Source organism: Branchiostoma lanceolatum, chromosome 14 (assembly GCF_035083965.1).
Source record: "Branchiostoma lanceolatum isolate klBraLanc5 chromosome 14, klBraLanc5.hap2, whole genome shotgun sequence".
Lineage (NCBI taxonomy): Eukaryota > Metazoa > Chordata > Leptocardii > Amphioxiformes > Branchiostomatidae > Branchiostoma > Branchiostoma lanceolatum.
In genome coordinates, this window is record NC_089735.1 from 5806364 (window position 1) to 5825104 (window position 18741).

General features: G+C 44.4%; 2 protein-coding genes across 32 annotated transcripts in view; one reads left to right on the forward strand and one right to left on the reverse strand.

Moving 5' to 3' along the window:
- Window positions 1-18541, forward strand: part of LOC136448937 (ankyrin-2-like) — a 208899-nt gene extending 190358 nt beyond the window's left edge. For 28 of the 31 annotated variants that reach the window (XM_066448669.1, XM_066448658.1, XM_066448665.1 and 25 more), the window contains 2 exons: window positions 1186-1307; window positions 17022-18541. In XM_066448669.1, coding sequence (XP_066304766.1) covers window positions 1186-1307; window positions 17022-17226 — 327 coding nt within the window. In that variant the 3' untranslated portion in view covers window positions 17227-18541. The remainder of the gene's footprint in view (window positions 1-1185; window positions 1308-17021) is intronic. The other 3 variants (XM_066448651.1, XM_066448667.1, XM_066448678.1) reach the window with 1 other exon arrangement.
- Window positions 1-18741, reverse strand: part of LOC136448945 (peptidyl-prolyl cis-trans isomerase-like) — a 306630-nt gene that overhangs the window by 253450 nt on the left and 34439 nt on the right. The gene's annotated exons all lie outside the window — the stretch shown is intronic.

Below are 18741 nucleotides of genomic sequence, written 5' to 3' on the forward strand. Positions count from 1 at the left end.
TGCAAAATCAGACAAAGATGACAGCAAAACAAATCAATGGAAATACTCTTGTTTTATGTCCCTGACCACTTATTATGGTCATGGTGGAAAAGATTGCATTTATGTGAGTTATTTCATAAAAATCATCACAGAAAAGTCTGCAAAGTTCGTTTTCTGTCCCAATTCAAAACGGAATTGCACATTTTGTACATGTATTGCTGACGTCTTTGTCACTCTTCAAAACCATTGGTCTCGTGACTTACTTGACCCGAACCTGTAATCATGGAACAGCCAAGCCAGAGAAGTATAACACTTGTCACTGCCAATCTCAATTCTTCCTTCCCTCCATCACATCTTTTGATGTTTCCTGTTTTCATTTGATTCCCTCTCTGTTGCTTCCACCTGTCATTTCTTTTCTATGTTTTCAGTGATCTTCTGTCATGCTTTTCTTCAAAATATACTTTGCACTCTTCCTGTGCTATATCTAGATTCATATTTCTGTGAAATTATTTTATTAAGTCTTGTAGTGTTTTGGATTGGATGTGTATAGTGTATTTCAAAAGTTTGCTGTACATCTGTTATGGTCACGCCACTAGAATGCTTCTTTGCATCGCATCTCTGGAAAATCTGTACTTGAAATAACGTCTAGCATTGGCTTCTAACTCAATTTTTTTCTTCGGCATTACAATGCTTTTAGTTGTTGGCTAACATAGTTACATGCCACTATTTCAAAAGACCATTTTAAATCTCTTTAATGGTGGCTTGTTGGGACTGTGTATCTGACAGTTTTTGGCAACATTTAAAAAAAAAGCTGTCTGGATTCCCCTTGAGATTGATAGTATGGACTCTGGAGAACTCCACAGGAAAGCTTATATATATAAAAGCAGCCAGTAATTCTGCACTGACCTGAGTGCACACTACTGCATTGTACTGGTGTGGCCTAAGACATAATAGTTGCTATTATATTAATCTTTGCTTTAAATGAAAATTGTATGGATGAACACTTGTCATCCTATTTTGTGTATTTATGTTGAAAATGCAGGTAACATTTGACCTTGTGTAGGAATGGGTAAGTGGTTAGGTAGTTTGATGTTAGACAATGTCTCAGAAGTACAGCAATAACATCCATTAATGATTGTTTATGTTGCAAGGATCTTTATTAAAAACCTTCTCTTATGGACCCTCCCCACCACTCCTTTGTCTTAGCAGGAGATCGATGACCAGGCCCTGGAAGAAGCCCTGCGCATTGCCAGGGAGGTGAACGGAGAAACGCAGAAGGTGTCCGAGCAGGTCTTTAGCGATGACGGCACGGTCACTGTGACTGAGAGGTGAGCTGAAATTACTTCAAGTCTCTGATCTCATAATCTTGGCTATTCACCAGTGATCCTATGGTACATCATTTTCACCACAGTGAAAGACTGTGGTCTATAGATAAGTAGCATTGTGTTTTGAATCACATGTCATTCTGTGAACAGAACTCAAAGTTTAGTACATAATAACTATGGCAGTGAATTATGAAAGGATTTGTGTTTGTAACCTGTAGTGCAGTCAAGACAGCTAAGCCTTGCATGGCTTTATATGTACTGAAGCAGCATCAGCAGTTACATGTACATGTACAATGTAGTCAAAGGAATAACTCTATTGATCAAGTACCATACATCTCTTGCTTTGTGTTTTCCTTCTTCCCTTTGTATGCTGTAAACTTTTATTTACCTGTGCTCTCTTCTCTGTCATAATGTTTGGGTTAAATTCATTTTTGTCAGCCATCTATAACCACATGAATACTGTTGCATCATATCAAGGAATGCTAGCCTGATGTTAAGACCATAAAGTGTACTGAACAACATAAACCATTGCTGGGGCAAAGAGCACTCAAACAGCAGATAGATTAAGATGTCAACATGCAGTGCTTGAAACTCCCTTATGGTCAACTTTTTTTTAATCTGTCTGTTCATCATCCCACCCATCATATAACAAAATCTGTATAACTTGAAATATACGAACATGTACATTCATTCATTGTTTGCTTACTATGTCCTTGAATGAACTGTGGCATATATTGGGCTTGGAGCAAATCCGCTATTTTGCAGACAGTATTCATGTGGCATGTTTGGACTCTTATTCCTGTAGTTAATGTCTGTACAATTGTGGCATATGCATTCTCCAACTGGCTGGTATTCCAAACAAAACCTCTCAAAGGAAAGCAAAATTGAGGCAACTCTTCCTTGTCATTGTAATCTTGAATGATCTAAAGAACCAAGACTTGCAGGAAGCATCAGTATGGACACAGAGACACTACCAATACATAGGGCTTTACATCTTGACATCCCCAACCCTGACAGCCAGCACCCCAGCCTGTTAATTCAGGTGTCATGGCAGTTTTACCTAATCGTATGTTGTGTGTTGTGCAGACTAACCAAAGTGCTTCACCTATGATATTGTGCTAAACTTCGACCAAGGCCCACATCCAATCAATAAGGAACTCTTTGGCTTTGTCCTTAGTTGAGAAGTGTTGCAGTGTAAATTGCAAGACTGTTTTCAGCAAGTTTGTATATGGTTGGCCTTGGTTATACTATTGCTGTATATATGTATTCATTTGAAAGTACAAAAAAAGTGAATATTAAAGTATTAACGTGTGCATGCCTTATGCATCATTTTGTCCCTGCACATATTCATGTAGATCATTCTGAAAGATGTCCTATGATTGTTACTGAGTTGTGATATGGTTCCACTTATCACCTGTGATCCTGTCAAGATTACAATGCAAGGAAAGGTTTTCAAAATTTCTATATGCCACATTTTGTAAGACTTTGCACTCTGATGTTTTTTTTCTCCTTTTTGTTCTTCTGGCTGTTCTGAGTCGCTTCCTGCTTCTTCCTCCCTGACTGTGTCCTAACTAACTATCAGAAACTTCCTGTAGCACACATCAAATTTGCTCGCAGCAACACAGTGGTTAGATAATGGAGGAACCTTCAATGTAATAGGTCTTACCATAGTGTTATCAACCTCTAACAAACTACAGTGTTTGGGGGTATGTTCTGTAAGATTGTCCGTCGGCACACACATGCACACACATACACATACACTGCCATATCACAAACCCTATTAAACCAGGAAGATGCCTCAACTGGTTTTATAGCAAAAAAGCCAGAAAGGCACATCAATGAGTACAGAGCAAGGAAATCACAACCTTCGGAAATATTGGACATAAGGAGGTACATCAAGGACCAAGAACGCATCTTAAAGAAATAAAAACTGATGGTCAAGGCCAATGCAAGAGCCCAAGGATCCCAGGGATATCTATACCAGCACAGATGGAGAATGCATACGCATGCGACATTGACATGCCAACAATCCTTTCCTTTCCCTCATTCTTTTTATTTCTTTCCTTTGTTCTGTCCTACATCTTCTTCACTTAATGTACCTACCCACAAACACAACCAAACAGTACATCCAAAGATGAACTTGAAGAGAAAATCAAATTAGAACGCCAGAGACAGCAAGAAGTGGAAGAAGAACTGCACAAAGTTACACCAGATGAACCTGAAGTTGCAAAAGAAGTCAAGGCAGGGGGAGAGGCAGAGACTAAGCCGGAAGAACCAGCCTCCCCAGTTGTAGAATTTCTGGAAGAAGTAGGAGAATTCCTCCAACAAGTAAAGACAGCTATACCTGTGATGGTAGGTATGGAAGAGGAGGAAGGCAAAGGTGCCACAGATGATGTAGCTCCAGAACAAGTAGTAGAAGACAAAGACAAAACACATAAAAAAGTAATCAAGTCCCAAGATAAACCTGAAGAAACACAAGAAGAAAAAACAGCTGTAGAAGAAGCCACAAAGGCAGCAGGAGGGCTTTTAACACTGCTTGAAGCACCCAAAGCCCTTGGACATTCACTTAGCCCTGAGGAGACGGGTGTTATTCTCCTTGCTGCAGAAGCAGCAGGACGTGCACTAGCCGCAGAGGAGGTCGTTGCCATTTTCGAAGCCTCAAAGGTTGCAGGAAGGCCGTTGACCTCTGGGGAATCAGCATCTATTGCAGAGGCTGCCAGTGTAACAGGGCAGCCGCTTACACCTCATGAAACAATGTCTGTGCTACAAGCCACCAGTGTGTTGGGTCGTCATCTGAAGCCTGACGAGGCAGCAACGTTGATTGAAGCCACTAGAAAAATAGGCACTCCTCTGACTCCAGAGGAGACTTCAGCCCTACTTGATGGTGCAACTGTTGCAGAGGGACCTCTAACTGTAGAGGAAATAGACAGCATCATTGAGGCTGTGAAGGCATCAGGAGGACCTCTATCAATTGAACAGACTACAGCTGTTCTAGCCCTTGGGAGGCCTCTCACTGAAGAAGAGGCTGAAGCTATCACAGAAGCAACAAGCTGTACAGGAAGGTCACTATCACCAGATGAAATTGCATCCGTCCTTAATGCCACTAAGTTGTCTGGAAAACCCCTTTCTAACAAGGCAGCAGCAGCCGTCATTAAGGCCACAGAATTAGTAGCAAGACCAGTATCTGTCAATGAGGGAGCCTCTGTTGCTGCAGCTGCAAAAGTCTCTGGGGATATTCACAAACCAACAGAACTTGCTACCATTATCAATGCCTCGAGAGCAGCTGGTAGACCGCTGGAGTCTAACGAGATTACATCACTACTGGAAGCTGTAAAGACCTCAGGAAAAGCTCTTCAACCAAACGAGGTGACAGCCGTGCTAGAAGGGGTAAAAGCAGCAGAAAGGGCCCTCACTCCTGAAGAAGTTTCCTCAATTCTGCAAAGTGCTTCAACCAAAGGGGAGCCACTGTCCCCAAATGAAATACTTGCTATATTACAAGGCAGTAAGGTTGCTGGGAGGCCCCTTACTACAGATGAGAGTTCCATGCTTTTTGATGCAGCAACTGCTGCAGGAAGACTCTTGACAGAAGAGGAAACAGCTGCTATACTGACAGCTACAGAGTCGGCTGGGAGACCACTGGAACCTGATGAGTCTGCTGCTCTCCTACAGGCTGTGGAAGCTGCAGGAAGAAAGCTCTTTCCAGAAGAATGCTCTTCATTGTTAGATGCAATCAAATCAGCAGGACGACCGCTGACACCAGAGGAAACAGCATCCATTCTCACAGCCACTGCATCTGGAAAACTACTTGATGCAAATGGTATTTCAACTGTTCTTGAGGCAGCAAAGGCATTAGGGCAACCATTAACTGAAGATGAAGCAACATCACTTATAATTGCTACCAATAAATGTGGGAGGCCATTGACAACTGATGAAATTAAAGCTATATGTGAAGCTACAAAAGCAGTTGAAAGATCTCTTACACCAGATGAAGCAACAGTTCTGCTAGAAGCAATCGAAGCATCTGATCATCCATTGAGTGATGAGGAAGTTGCCACTATATTGGAAGGATTAAAGGTAGCTGAAAGAAAACTGACCAAGGAAGAGCAGAGAGCTCTTCTTGAAATTGCAAGAACTGCTGGAAAGCGGCTATCTTCAGTTGAAACATCTGCCTTGTTACAAGCCAGTAATTTACTTGGAAGGCCCTTGTCTGAAGGGGAGGCTGCTGCTGTATTGATAGCAATCAAGACAGCAGGACGAGAACTTTCCACAACAGAAAGAGATACAGTTATTGAAGCTGCAAAGACCCTAGGAAGGGCATTATCTCCAGATGAAACAACTGTCCTTTTGGATGTAGTCAATGCACTTGGGAAGCCACTGACAGCAGAGGAAGCTGCAGCAATTGTTGATGCAACAAAGGTAGCTGGAAGATGTCTGACTCCTGAAGAGGGAATAGCAATACTTGATGCCTCTAAAGCATTAGGAAGACAACTAACTCAAGACGAAATGAAGGCACTTTTGGAAGCAAATCAAGCATTGGGAAGACCACTCACAGCAGATGAAGCTTCTGCAGTTGTAGCAGCAGCAAATGTGCTTGGTAGAACTCCATCACCAGAAGAAAGTATAGCAATTGTTGAAGCTGCAAAAGCAGCTGGAAGACCCGTAACAGCAGATGAGGTGGCTACCGTCTTGGAAGTTTCTCAATCTATAGGCAGACAGTTAACACCAGAAGAGACTATGGTTCTTCTTAATGCAGCTGAAGCTGCAGGAAAGCCACTGACGGCAGATGAAAGAAAGTCACTTTTTGAGGCAAATACAGCAGTGGGTAGGCCTCTTACTGCAGATGAGGCAGCAACAGTTATGGCAGCAGTAAATGTACTTGACAGGCCACTGACACCAGAAGAAATCACAACAGCAATTGAAGCTGTGAAAGCAGCAGGTAAACCCCTTTCACCAGAGGATCTGACCACAGTGCTTGAAGTTTCTAAGTTGACAGGGCGGCCATTGACAGCGGAGGAAGCGGCTTCTATTCTTGATACAGCTCAGGCTATGGGAAGGCCACTTACATCAGAGGAAGCTGCAGTCATAGCTCAAGCTATGCAGGCAGCAGGAAGACCTGTCACACCAGAAGAGATGTCTGCCATTTTGGAAGCTACAAATTCATTGGGTAGACCATTGTCTGCAGAAGAAACTGCAGCTTTGTTAGATGCAATTGAAGCATCAGGAAGGCCTTTGACATTAGAAGAATGTACAGCAATCGTAGATGCTACCAGAGAAGTTGGTAGACGTTTTACTCCTGCTGAAACCACAGCTATCCTGGAGGCATCAAAAGCCTTAGGAAGGCAACTAACAATGGAAGAGATGGTAGCTCTATTGGAAGCAGGCCTGGCTGTTGAGAGCCCCCTGACACCTATAGAAGCTGCTGCCATTGTTGAAGCAACTAATACAGTTGGAAGGATGCTGACTCCAGACGAAAGTAAAACAGTGACTGAAGCAGCAAAGGCATTAGGAAGACCTTTAACACCCCAAGAAACTGCCGCACTGTTACAAGCATCTGAGGCTGCCGGTAGACCACTGACAACAGAAGAAGCTTCTGCCATAGCACAGGCTGCACAGCTAGCAGGCAGGGATCTTACGCCAGAGGAGAGCACTTCAATGTTTGTTGCTGCAAAAACTTTGAACAGAGCACTGTCATCCGATGAAACATTGTCCCTGTTAGCCGTTTCTCAGACTATGGAGAGACCATTGACTCCCGGAGAAGTTACAGCAATTGCGGATGCAGTAAAATCTGCTGGAAGACCTCTCAACTCAGATGAGTGTGTTGCAGTATTGGAAACTACAAAATCACTGGGAAGGTCTCTAACTCCAGAAGAAATCACTGCATTGTTAGATGCTGGATGTATTGCTGGGAGGCCACTAACCATTGAGGAAGCCATGTCAATTGCAGAAGCAGCAAAGTCAGTAGGGAGACCATTGACCCCTGAAGAAAGCTCTGCGATCCTCGGAGCTGCAAGTTCTTTGGGTAGGACACTGGGTGGTGAAGAGATCACAGCTCTGTTAGCGACAGTAAAGGAACTGGGGAGACAGCTGACACCTGATGAAGCTGCTGTGATTGCAGCTGCTGCAGCAGCAGCAGGAACCCCACTCTCAGCCGAAGAAAGGGCAGCCATTCTTGAAGCTCAGAGTATGGCAGACAAGCCATTTACTCCTGAGGAAGCTGAGGCCCTTGTGAAAAGTCTGCAGTCTGCTGGTGGTGAGAAGCTGTCAACAGACCAGCTAGCAGCTATAATGAATGCTACAAAAGTGGCAGGACGAACTCTGGCACCGGAAGAGGCTGCCATAGTCCTGGAAGCCTCAAAGATTTTGTCAAGACCATTGTCACCAGAAGAAACTGTGGCACTCCTAGACGCTGCATATATGACAGGAAGGCCGCTTACAAAAGACGAGTCATTGGCTATTGCTGATGCAGCATCCTGTGTTGGAAGGCCATTGAAACCTGAGGAATGTGCCATCATCCTTGATGCCACCCATATTCTTGGAAGGCCGCTGACTGCAGAAGAAGCATTGGAACTTATCAATGCAACAGACACTGCAGGGAGAGAACTGTCACTGGAGGAGGCTACCTCCATCTTAGAAGCTTCCAAAGCTGGCACTAGACCTTTAACAGCAGATGAAGCATCCAGCATTCTGATTGGTTGTAGATCAGTAGGACGTCCACTTACGCTTGATGAAGATTCAGCTTTCCTTGAGGCAGTGGCAACACTGGGACGGCCTCTTAGTACAGATGAGGCAAAGTCAATAATCACAGCCTCTGCTACAGCTGAAAGACCTCTTGAACCTTCTGAGGTAGCTGCCATAGTTGAAGCAAGTACACTCATGGGGCTTCCTCTAGAAGGTGAGGAAATTTCTGCCATCATGGACGCATTGAAGACATCAGGGAGACAGCTTAACCAAGATGAAACAAAAACTATTCTTGAAGCTGCTAACTCCACAGGAAGACCAATGACACCAGATGAGATTTCATCCATTCTTCAAGCTACAGAAGTTGTTGAAAGACCTCTAACAGCTAACGAAGTGTCTGCAGTATTTGAAGGTGTGAAAGTGTCTGATAAGCCACTCACAAGAAATGAGGCTTCTGCCATCGTTGATGCCATGAAGACAGCAGGAAGACCTTTGAACAGTAATGAGATTGCTGCCATAATTCATGCATCAAAGGTCACTAACAAACCTCTCACTCAAGAACAAATACAGACCATCCTGGACGGAACTAAAGCGGCAGCAAAGCCTTTAACTACAGATGAAGCTGCGACGATGTTGGAAGCTCTAGATACTGTGGGCAGGCCTCTCAGTCTGGAAGAAGCATATGCATTGACTGAGGCCTGTAAAGCTGCTGGAAGGCCTTTGATACCACATGAAGTTACTGCCATCATTGAAGCTGCTAAATCTGTGGGAAGATCTCTGACTGCTGATGAGAACACTACCATTATGGAGGCAGCCAAGGCTATAGGGAGGCAACTAACACCAGATGAAACAGCAGCCCTCATTGAGACCTGTAAAAATATTGGAAGGCCACTTACACTTGAAGAGACTGTATCCCTTCTGGATGCTTCTCAAGCTGCTGGAAGACCTCTAACTGCAAATGAAGTAGCTGGATTGGCTGAAGCTGTTAAAAAGTTGGGTAAACCACTCAACCCCAATGAAACAGCTAATATTCTTTCAGCCACAGAAGAATTGGGGAAGACTTTAAGTGCAGATGAGATGGAAACAGTCCTAAATGCTACAAGCACTGCTGGAAGACCATTGACAAGAGATGAGATTTCCACTATTTGTCGAGCGTCTGCCTCAAAAGGAAAGCCTTTGACGCCTGAAGAGTGTTCTGGGCTGTTGGAAGCAGTAACAGCAGCAGGAAGAAAGCTGTCCCCAGAGGAGGCATCCAATATCATTGAGGCATGTAAAGCAGCAACAAGGCCCTTGAAACCAAATGAAAGCGTGGCTATTCTTGACGGAGGAAATAAAGTGGGAAGGCAGTTGAAGCCCAAAGAGATTTCTTCCCTTCTCAATGCAGTACAAGCAGCTGACAGACAGCTTACCTCTAATGAAGTAGAAACTGTTACCATGGCAGCAGAATCTGCAGAAAGGCCTGTTACCACTGGAGAAACAACAAGCCTTCTCCAGGCTTGTAAAGTAGCAGGCAGGACCTTGAAGCCAGAGGAAACAACGGCAGTTATTGATGCCACCAAAGCTTTAGAAAGACCTGTAACTGATGCTGAGGCAAAATCTCTTCTGTCTGCCATAGAAAAGGCAGGAAGACCTCTCACATATGGAGAAGCGGTCTCTATTGCAGCTGCATCCAAAGTGACTGGTCGTGCAGTAACACCAGAAGAGTCAGTAGCAGTCCTGGCAGCTACAAAGGCTGCAGGTAAACCACTGTCACCAAGCGAAGCATCATCTATTGTTGAAGCAACGAACACTGCCGGTCGGCCTCTGACACCGGATGAAACATCCAGTGTTCTCCGGGGAGCAGAGGCAGCAGGAAGGTCAGTCTCACCTGATGAAGCCCGGACCCTTTTGGAGGCAACAAAAGCCACAGCTGGGCCACTATCAAGGGAAGAGGCTGCTTCTCTTGTAGAAGCCAGCAAAGCTGCAGAGCGGCCGCTAACAGCAGATGAAACATCAACTGTTCTTAGAGCTGCTAATACAATGGGAAGACCACTCCGTCCAACAGAAGTAAAGGCTCTCCTTGAAGCTGGTAAAACAATAGGAAGACCTCTTAGTCCAGAGGAGACATCTGCTATCCTTGATGCCACTAAAGGAGTTGGGAGGTCTTTAACACCAGAGGATGTAGCTGCGATAATGGCTGCTACCAAGGAAGTAGGACGAGCACTAACACCAGATGAATCTGCATCTCTCCTCACAGCTGCAGGAATTGCCGAACGGAAACTGACTCCTGTAGAAACCGTTGCAATAATGAATGTGGCCAGAGCAGCAGGCAGACCACTTACCCATGAAGAAGCTAGTGCACTGATTGAAGCCATCAAGGCAGCAGGAATGCCTCTTCAGCCAGATGAAATAGCGGCTGTGTTGCAAGCTGCCAAAGCTGCGGGAAGACCACTCACACCAAATGATACGTCTAGTGTAGTGGAAGCAGCAAAGGCCGTTGGAAGACCGCTTACAGCTGTAGAAATACTGTCCATCTTTGCAGCAACCAAGGTAGCAGGAAAAGCCCTCTCACCACATGAAGCTGGTGGTATTCTTGCAGCTGCAAGGGTCACTGGCAAACCGCTAACTACTGAAGAGGCACAGTGTATCTTGAATGCAGCAAAAGCAGTGGTTGCCAGAGCTCTTACACTTGATGATGCTATCTCTTTGCTGGCAGCTGAAAGGATTACAAAAAGGCCCCTAACTCCAGATGAAGTTGTAACTGTTGCTGAAGCTGCTGACTTAGCTTCAAGACCGTTGAGGCCAGAGGAACTCAGAGCAATTCTCGACACAATAAAATCTCGCAGGAGAGCTTTGAAAACAGGAGAGATAAGGTCAATTCTGGATGCAATAAACACAGCCGGGAGACCTCTGACTCCATCTGAACTTGCCAGTGTCTTAGAGCCGATGTCAGTTGAGGAGAGTGGTGGTCTTCTTGAGGCAGCCATGGTGGCAGATCGCCCTCTAACACTTGATGAGAAAACTGCAGTCCTTGATGCAACCCAGGCTGCAGGCAGACCTCTTAAACCCAGTGAGGCTGCATCTATTCTTGAGGCGGTGAAAGTTAAAGGGGGTCAGTTAGACCCTGAAGAAACAGCCGCAGTTGTGGAAGCTGCAACAGCATCAGGAAAACGACTAACTTCTGATGACATAATGTCTGTCATTGATGCTGCTATATTCAACAAGAAACCCCTCACACCAGAACAAGCTGTTACTATAGTCAACGGAACAGAAGCTGTGGAGAGAAAACTCAAAGCTGATGAAATGGCTGCATTACTTGATGCCGTTAAGACATCAAATTGTTCATTGTCACCTGATCAATCTGCAGCAATTCTTGAAGGAACAAAGATTGCGGAAAGACCGCTAACTCCCGAGGAAGCTTCAAGCCTGATAGAGGTTGCAAAAGCTGTAGAAAGGAAGCCAAATCCAAGTGAGATTTCCTCTGCTGTTGAAGCTACTAAAATTGTGCAAAGAAAACTCACACCCAATGAAGCTACAAGCCTCATTGAGGGTACAAAGTCAGTTCAAAGACCTCTGACATCCACTGAATTACAGTCTGTTGTGAAGGCAACGAAGGATTTGGGAAAAGCTCTCACACCAAATACTGCTGCCAGCATTCTGGTAGCCACAGAGGCTGTGGAAAGACCACTAACTGCAAAAGAAATTGAAACCGTGGTGGTCGCAACTAAAGAAGCACGACGTCCCATACAGTCAGATGAGGCACTCAGTCTCATAGAAACTGTGAAATCAACGGAAAGGTCGTTATCATCAGATGAAGCAGCAGCTATCCTTCAATCAACTGGTGTTGCTGAGCAGCCATTGACAGGTATAGAGGGTGATGCCATAGTTAAGGCAGTGGAGCTAACAGGAAGGGATTTAAGCGGAGAGGAAATTACTGCTCTTCGAGAGGCTGCAAAAACAATAGGCAGACCACTGACTCTGGATGATGTAACTGCCATACTGGAGGCAAGAAAGATTAAAGGAAAACCACTAGATCTAGTTGAAACTGCTGCTCTCTTTGAAGCAACAAAAGCAGCTGAAAGAGCACTTTCAACTGAAGAGGTTTCCAGAGTTCTGGAAGACCCAGAATCTGTGGAAGAAATTAGAACTGCAGCCTTAGCAGAGCAGGTAGCAAAGTTGAAGGAGCAGGTGACGTTACTTGGTGAACAGGTGAGCTCAGCTGAGGAAGTACGCTTCTCCTCATTTGAAGACGAGCCAGAGGATAAACCAAAACTAGAAACATTAGAAGAGAAGGCAGCCGAGGTAGAGGATGAGGAATTGAAAGACAAGGCTGAAGCAGAAGCAATAGAGGAAGAGGAAGAAAGTCCTGAGGACGTGTTTGAGGATGTTGAAGAGGTGATTGAAGAAGCAAGTGAGGTCATGGCTCCACGTGCTCCTGCTCCAACACCTGAGCTGGAAGAGCCTGTAACAGCCGGATCAGTCTCAGACTCGGACCAGGTGGAACACCTGGCAGAGATGCTGAAGACAAAACCACCGTTTGAGTTTGAGCAGCCAGCAATGGGGGATCAAGAGATGCTGGCGTTAATGGCCGAGGATGTTGTCATGGACCAGTTGTCTCCTATCGAAGAGGAGACAGAGACAGAACCGGGTTCGTCCTCCTCTGAGACAGAAGACGCACCCAGGAAAAGTCGGTCGTCCCAGGCCCTCATGACCCCTATTGAGGAGGAGACTGACTCAGTCTTATCCGACACAGATTCAAAGCCAGCCGAAATGCAGAAAACAGCAGTTGAAGCCTATCTGAAATCACTCCCTCCACAGATGCCAATCATCGAAGAAAGCACTGCAGAGTCATCTGCTGCAGAGGAATTAACAGAGCGTCCTGAAAAAGAAATGTTACCCAAGGCAGAAGTCTCTGAGATTATAGAGCCTGCACCAATCTTCTTTTCCTCTCTCAAGTCTCCTTTCCGTTCAAAGGCTCCAGTGGTGTTTGAGTCACGCCTGCCACTTACCTCTGATTCTGAGTCGGAAACAGAGCCCTATGGTACACCACCAAAACAGCAGTACTTTCCACCTAAAAGGCCGCCGATTGGACCTGTTCGACTGACATCCACTGGTAGGTCACCTGAGGAAATCCGTAAACCTATAGCTCAGAAAGTCTCAGCTGTGCCAGGCAGGACTCCTGTGGCTCCGAAACCAAATGGCAGTGGTGTTGAAATAGGGAAAACATCACCTTTGTTGAAGAGATACCCAACACAACAGAGAGTCGATGTGGAAGAAGATGCACCTCTATATGCAGAACAGAAAGAGGAAATCCCTTTGTATGCACCTGAGGTAGTTCCAAGACCTATTCCCATAGGCCTTCCCCAAGTTTCAGCAGTAGTTGCTGTAGAAGCTAGGGTAGCCCCACCTTTCGTAAGACCACCTCCACAGCCACAGCTTCCTGTAACAACTTACCAGTCCGCTGTACATGAGGCCCCGCCACTCCAACTGTCTCGGCCTGTGAGGGTGAAACCTATACCACCTGTCCTCACCATAGAACCATCCCCAGAAATGCCACGTAAACAATATGCTGAAGAAACGTCACCAGTTTTCCAAAGAACGCCGACTCCACCTGAGCCTTCTCCGGTTAAAGTAACTTCGTTTCCACCCTATCAACAGAAAGTATCACCAGTGTACATGCCCAAGGTGGAGGATAGACAGCAAAAGATATCAACTCCACCAAGTTTGCCATCCAGCCCATACTTAAAGACACCTCCACCTGTACCGCCAAAGCCAAAGAGGCCAAAGTCATGGGCAGGGTTGAGCCCGGTTAGCCCGTCTCAGCTTAAATCTCCCACCCCTTCTGAAGACACAGAGGTGAAGCAGATTCTACTTTCTCCTGCTGAGGCTAAGGGTAAGGGCATACCATCAGAGGAGGATGTCCGTGTGTATGTCAGTCCTCTACCACCCTTGGAGGTTGGTGAGGAAGAGGCAGACAAACATGTGCAGAGGACATATGATGAGGATGAGACTGGCAGTCTGACATACATGGAAACCGTGACTGTCACCTCTCCACCGCCCCAGCAACCAAGCCCAATGGTGGAGGAGAAAAGCCCAAGCTTTGTGGAAAGGGAGTACAGCGAAGATGAGGCTGGAACTCTGACATTTGCGGAATCAATCTCGATACCATCAGTGGAAGTTACTTCCGAGTCTGACTTGGAGGGAGATTTCAGGGAAGAGGATGAGATGGGATATGTAGAGCGTGATTATGACGTAGACAAGGCAGGGAATCTTAGATACACCGAAGCGATACGATCTCCCTCTCCACGCCTGTCACGGCCGCAGAGCATGACTGAGTCAGAGTTAGAGTATGAGGCAGAGGAGGTGACCCCAACTCCTACGCCAACAGCCACATCTCCTGTCTTCTTTGGTACAGATTTCGCAGGAGTGGCAAAGTCACCCACCACACCTAGTCAGCTGAGAACACCTCCTGCAGTCCCACCTAAAACATGGAAGGAGTTAGGCCTACCAACTCCCTGGCCTGAGGGTTTCCAACCTTCCAAAACTCCATCTCCTAAACCCCATACACACCCAAAGCCTCAGAGGCCTAAGTCTTGGGCAGGCCCGTCTCAGCTTAAATCTCCAGCTACAGGGCCACCACAACCTCCACCCAGATCCTCATCAAAAAAGCCAATTCCTTCCCCACGTTCAGCAGTACAAGTACCCAAACCCCCTCCCAGATCGAAAAAGACGTGATTTCTGGCGAGGTGTATAGAACAAAATTATTTTTGTAGGTAACAGAGGGGAGGGAGGATCTGATGGCTAACTCTGGTAGGATGGGGTGACTTTGCTGTTCTAATCCATAAATTATGTTCAGTACTTCTATCACTTGTATATGATCAACAAGTCTGCTGTACAGCAAAAACATATTCTTTGTAAAATATCTTTCTCAATCTGGCATTAAGGATCTAGTAAGCTGCCATGTGGTAACCACTGCCTCGTAATGAAAGAGATTTAAAGTTGCAAAATATTTAAAAGAACACAACATTATCATTTCTAAACATAAGTTGTTCTATTGTATCTAAGTCCAAAGCAAAGCTTGCAATATTTTACTGCATAAACTTAAATATTGTATTAGTGGCAGTAAGGCATTTTTCTGCATTATAAAGCAAAAGTCATATTCTTAAATGCTTCTTAGGACAGATGATTGTACTTTCAAAAGCTTATTGAAAGCATTTGAGTTGCAGACTGCATGTAATGATAAATGAAGCAGATGGAACATTTTTTTCTCAAGATGCATGAGACATCAGTGACTGTAAAGTCGTCACGTTCACTTTCAAAACACAGGGTGAATCGTTCTTAGCAGATTCTTGTACCTTCAATAGCACCTCCCTAGTGTGCTCCCTAGGGCTGTTTCAATGGAGGCATGGAACAATGTCCCTAGACGAGTATCATATCTGCAGCAATACTTTCAACTGGGACACGTCCCACACAAAAAGAAAAAAATTAGATAAAAACAAAAACATAGTAAATAATTTGCATGTCACTTTTCTAGTGCAGTCCTATTGAAGGTCCAATGTTAACTGCACTTCCCCATTCAATGCTGGCATGTACCTTTGCTGAGTGTTGACATTGAAAGTGTTCTGTAGTCAAGTAGTGTCTGGCTTTCCATGGTTACTTTCTTGGATAGGTGACATAAGGACATAGCCTTACCATTTGTGTTGTATCTCACTTCTGAGGAACCAAATTTGACTGCTGCGTTGGCCCCATGCCAGGCATTGTTTCCAGTGGTTAGGGTTAGGTCAGGTGATGATATAGTGTCAGGAACGGGTCTGTGTTTCAAATGTTCTGTATTGTATGATGTTTTGTGGGGCCAACGTGGCAGTCAGACTGGTTTGGTTTCACAGTCGTGAGGACAACAGCATCGTGGCATTGACATGTCCTTGTGATTACTTGCCTTCATCATGGGAAGACCACAGGCAATGCTTCCTTACAGGATAAAAAATTGGTTACCAGGAAAAGTTTAGTTTTTCCCTGGATACAATGTGTCATCCACTCATGCTCACAAGATGTTGACTGTTGAAGTTGACTTACTGGAGACACGTCCATAGTTTGGGGAAGTGCAGTGGGGTGTTGAGTAGATCATATCACCCCATCCCCCTTCATACCCTCTTAGTCTGTGTTTCCTACCCTACATTTCAGCTGTTTGTCATGTACAATGTGTTCTAGCAATAAAAGAACTAGTTGTTGTCAAACCAGCTGTGTCATGTCCATATTGCCACCACTCACTCTCATGTAGTACATTCAATCAAACTCTACATTCAACACACAATAAGCTTGCTTAGCTATACATATGTAGTTCAGTGTCAAACTGTTATGCTTCGATTTCCTCAAGCTTCTTGATCATGACCACATCTTATACCTCAATTCACTTTAAAAAAACATGTCAGCTTGACAATTCTACATGTAGATTTAGATTTCCCTATGATTTTGTCAAGTTAGTACTAGGTTACATCACATTCCACCTTTAACACTGCTACATATTAAGTTATCCACAAGTCCAGTTAGAGAAATCCGGAGGTCAAAACCGTGACCTAGTGGCTATAGGGGAGGGGTTTGGGGTTTGTAGTTGCCTGCATTAGTGTCTAATTCTGTAGAAAAGGGCCTCTTTAAGGTAGCAGATATTATAAGTACATTGTACTTTCTCTAAATACTGCCCAATGATGGAGAAGACCTTCATTGGTGAGAAACACTAGAAGTAGTGTATGGATAAGTAGATAGATGAAGGTTCCTTCCAGTCTTCCATGTCCACTGTGCTGCTGCAAGCTACATTGTACCACATCTGTCACTTTCCAGGTCAGCTTTCTGTCTGCAAATTTTCTTCAGTTTCTTTCTCACTTTCCATTCTCATCCCTTGCCTTAACACTTCTAGATCTGGTGCTTTGATGCCACCTTTGTCAATCAATGTCACATATTTCATACTGCGCTTGAGATGTGCTGATAGCCTTTCTGGTTGACAGATGACCATATACGAAAGGTTACTGAGAATGTAGCACTGATGTTTCCACTGTACTTTTTCAGGGTCATTGTGACTAAGACCACGCGGACCGTTGTTGCGGAGGATGGGGAAGAAATCGTGACCACAGAGACAACCACCTCTGGTCCTGAAGGAGACGAGGAGCATGACGAGCTGCGGCAAAATCTGAGGGAGATCGTGGAAAGTATGGATGAACACGAGAGGGTCATCCAAGGGGAGAAGGACGCAGAGGGAGAGCACCACAGCTAGAAAGCCTTGCTCTTCCCTTGCAGCGTGTAAAGAGGAGATATAATAACAAACATTTGATTCTCATATAACAAGAGGATTGTTTGAATGAAGAAAATTGTACAATACAGTTGGAGCAGCTTTCGTTGTAGCAAGAAGTCTCCTTTCCGAGGAGGGCTGAAAAAAAAGATTTGCTGACAAAGATGTGTATGTAGTCAGAGTGTGGGACTGATAAAGGAGGCTATGTGGCGCTTTATCCTGGTATCGGGTGGATGTGAATAATTTGGCAAAGTTCTCACACTAGCACAGCAAAAAGGCTAAGGTTGCTTATGCATGAAGAAGTACACAAGAATGTCACAGATAATACATTATTCCCAGTGGCTTTGGATAGAATGGTAGGGGTGGAGGGAAGTTTCAACTATGTGAATATACTGTTTGTTGCCTCTTACAACTGCAGTAGAACTAAGACTTGTGAATCAATTAATGTAATCTAGTGAATAAGTCCAATAATCAGTGACTGCAGAGATGTTTTTGATTCTAAGTATAGTGAATGTCACAGGCTGGAGGAAACTATGGTCCTTCAATCTGAGTATATACAGCCTTTCTATGTCCCCTGAGAGAGGGGGAACGAAGGGGATCTACAACAGAAAGGACCAATATACACTTCTCAACTTACTGGCACTGTATTTCACAATGGTCTGCTTTTGAATCAAGATTTTGAACTATGTAAACTACTAGACAGAGGAAACAAGCTGACTTGTTGAACTGAATCGATACATAGAACAGTATCATAGTGTGTTCACTAATGCTTTGACATATATACTGTGTACTAATTTCTCAAGCCAGGAAATACCGTCAGTACTGTAAGATTGATTAAAAAAATATGTAAGCAACTGATTTTAGATTCTTTGCAAAGATTTTATGGCATGTTATTGTAATCATTTTAACCTCTACAATAGAAAGTGATTTTAATGCTTCTATCCCATAGAAAGATTTGAATGTAGGCCCTGTTTTGAATGAGATCTCACAGATGCTGACAACTTGTGTGGCTAATGTATGTACAAATTCTCCCAGAAAGGACCGAATTTTCTATATTGGCGTGGCCAAGTTCTCAAAAAGTATCTAGATTTTGAGAACATTTTATCACCTGAAGGGTTGTAGCTATAAACATAATCGTGTGTGATGTCTGGTGATTCCTGGTAGTCATAGTAGAAAGAGTATACCAAACTGTAATGTCATGGATTGTGTGTTGCACCATCAAGTAGGAACTGCTGCCATGTTTGTATGTGAGGACATCCAGATTCTGCTGTTTCCAATAAATGCTTTGTCCCTCCTGTAAGGCTGTCCTTTGAGTGCTCCTGAGTCAGTGTTTGTCAGAAAGATATCTCTTGGGTTATGCAGAGGCACATGAGCTAACCATGTATCTGTATCAAATATACAGTACTGTGTTTGATCAGTAACATATTCTAACTGGTTAAACACAGTACAGTATCATGTACAGACACATTGTCTTTTACAAAATAGATATCAACTTTCTAT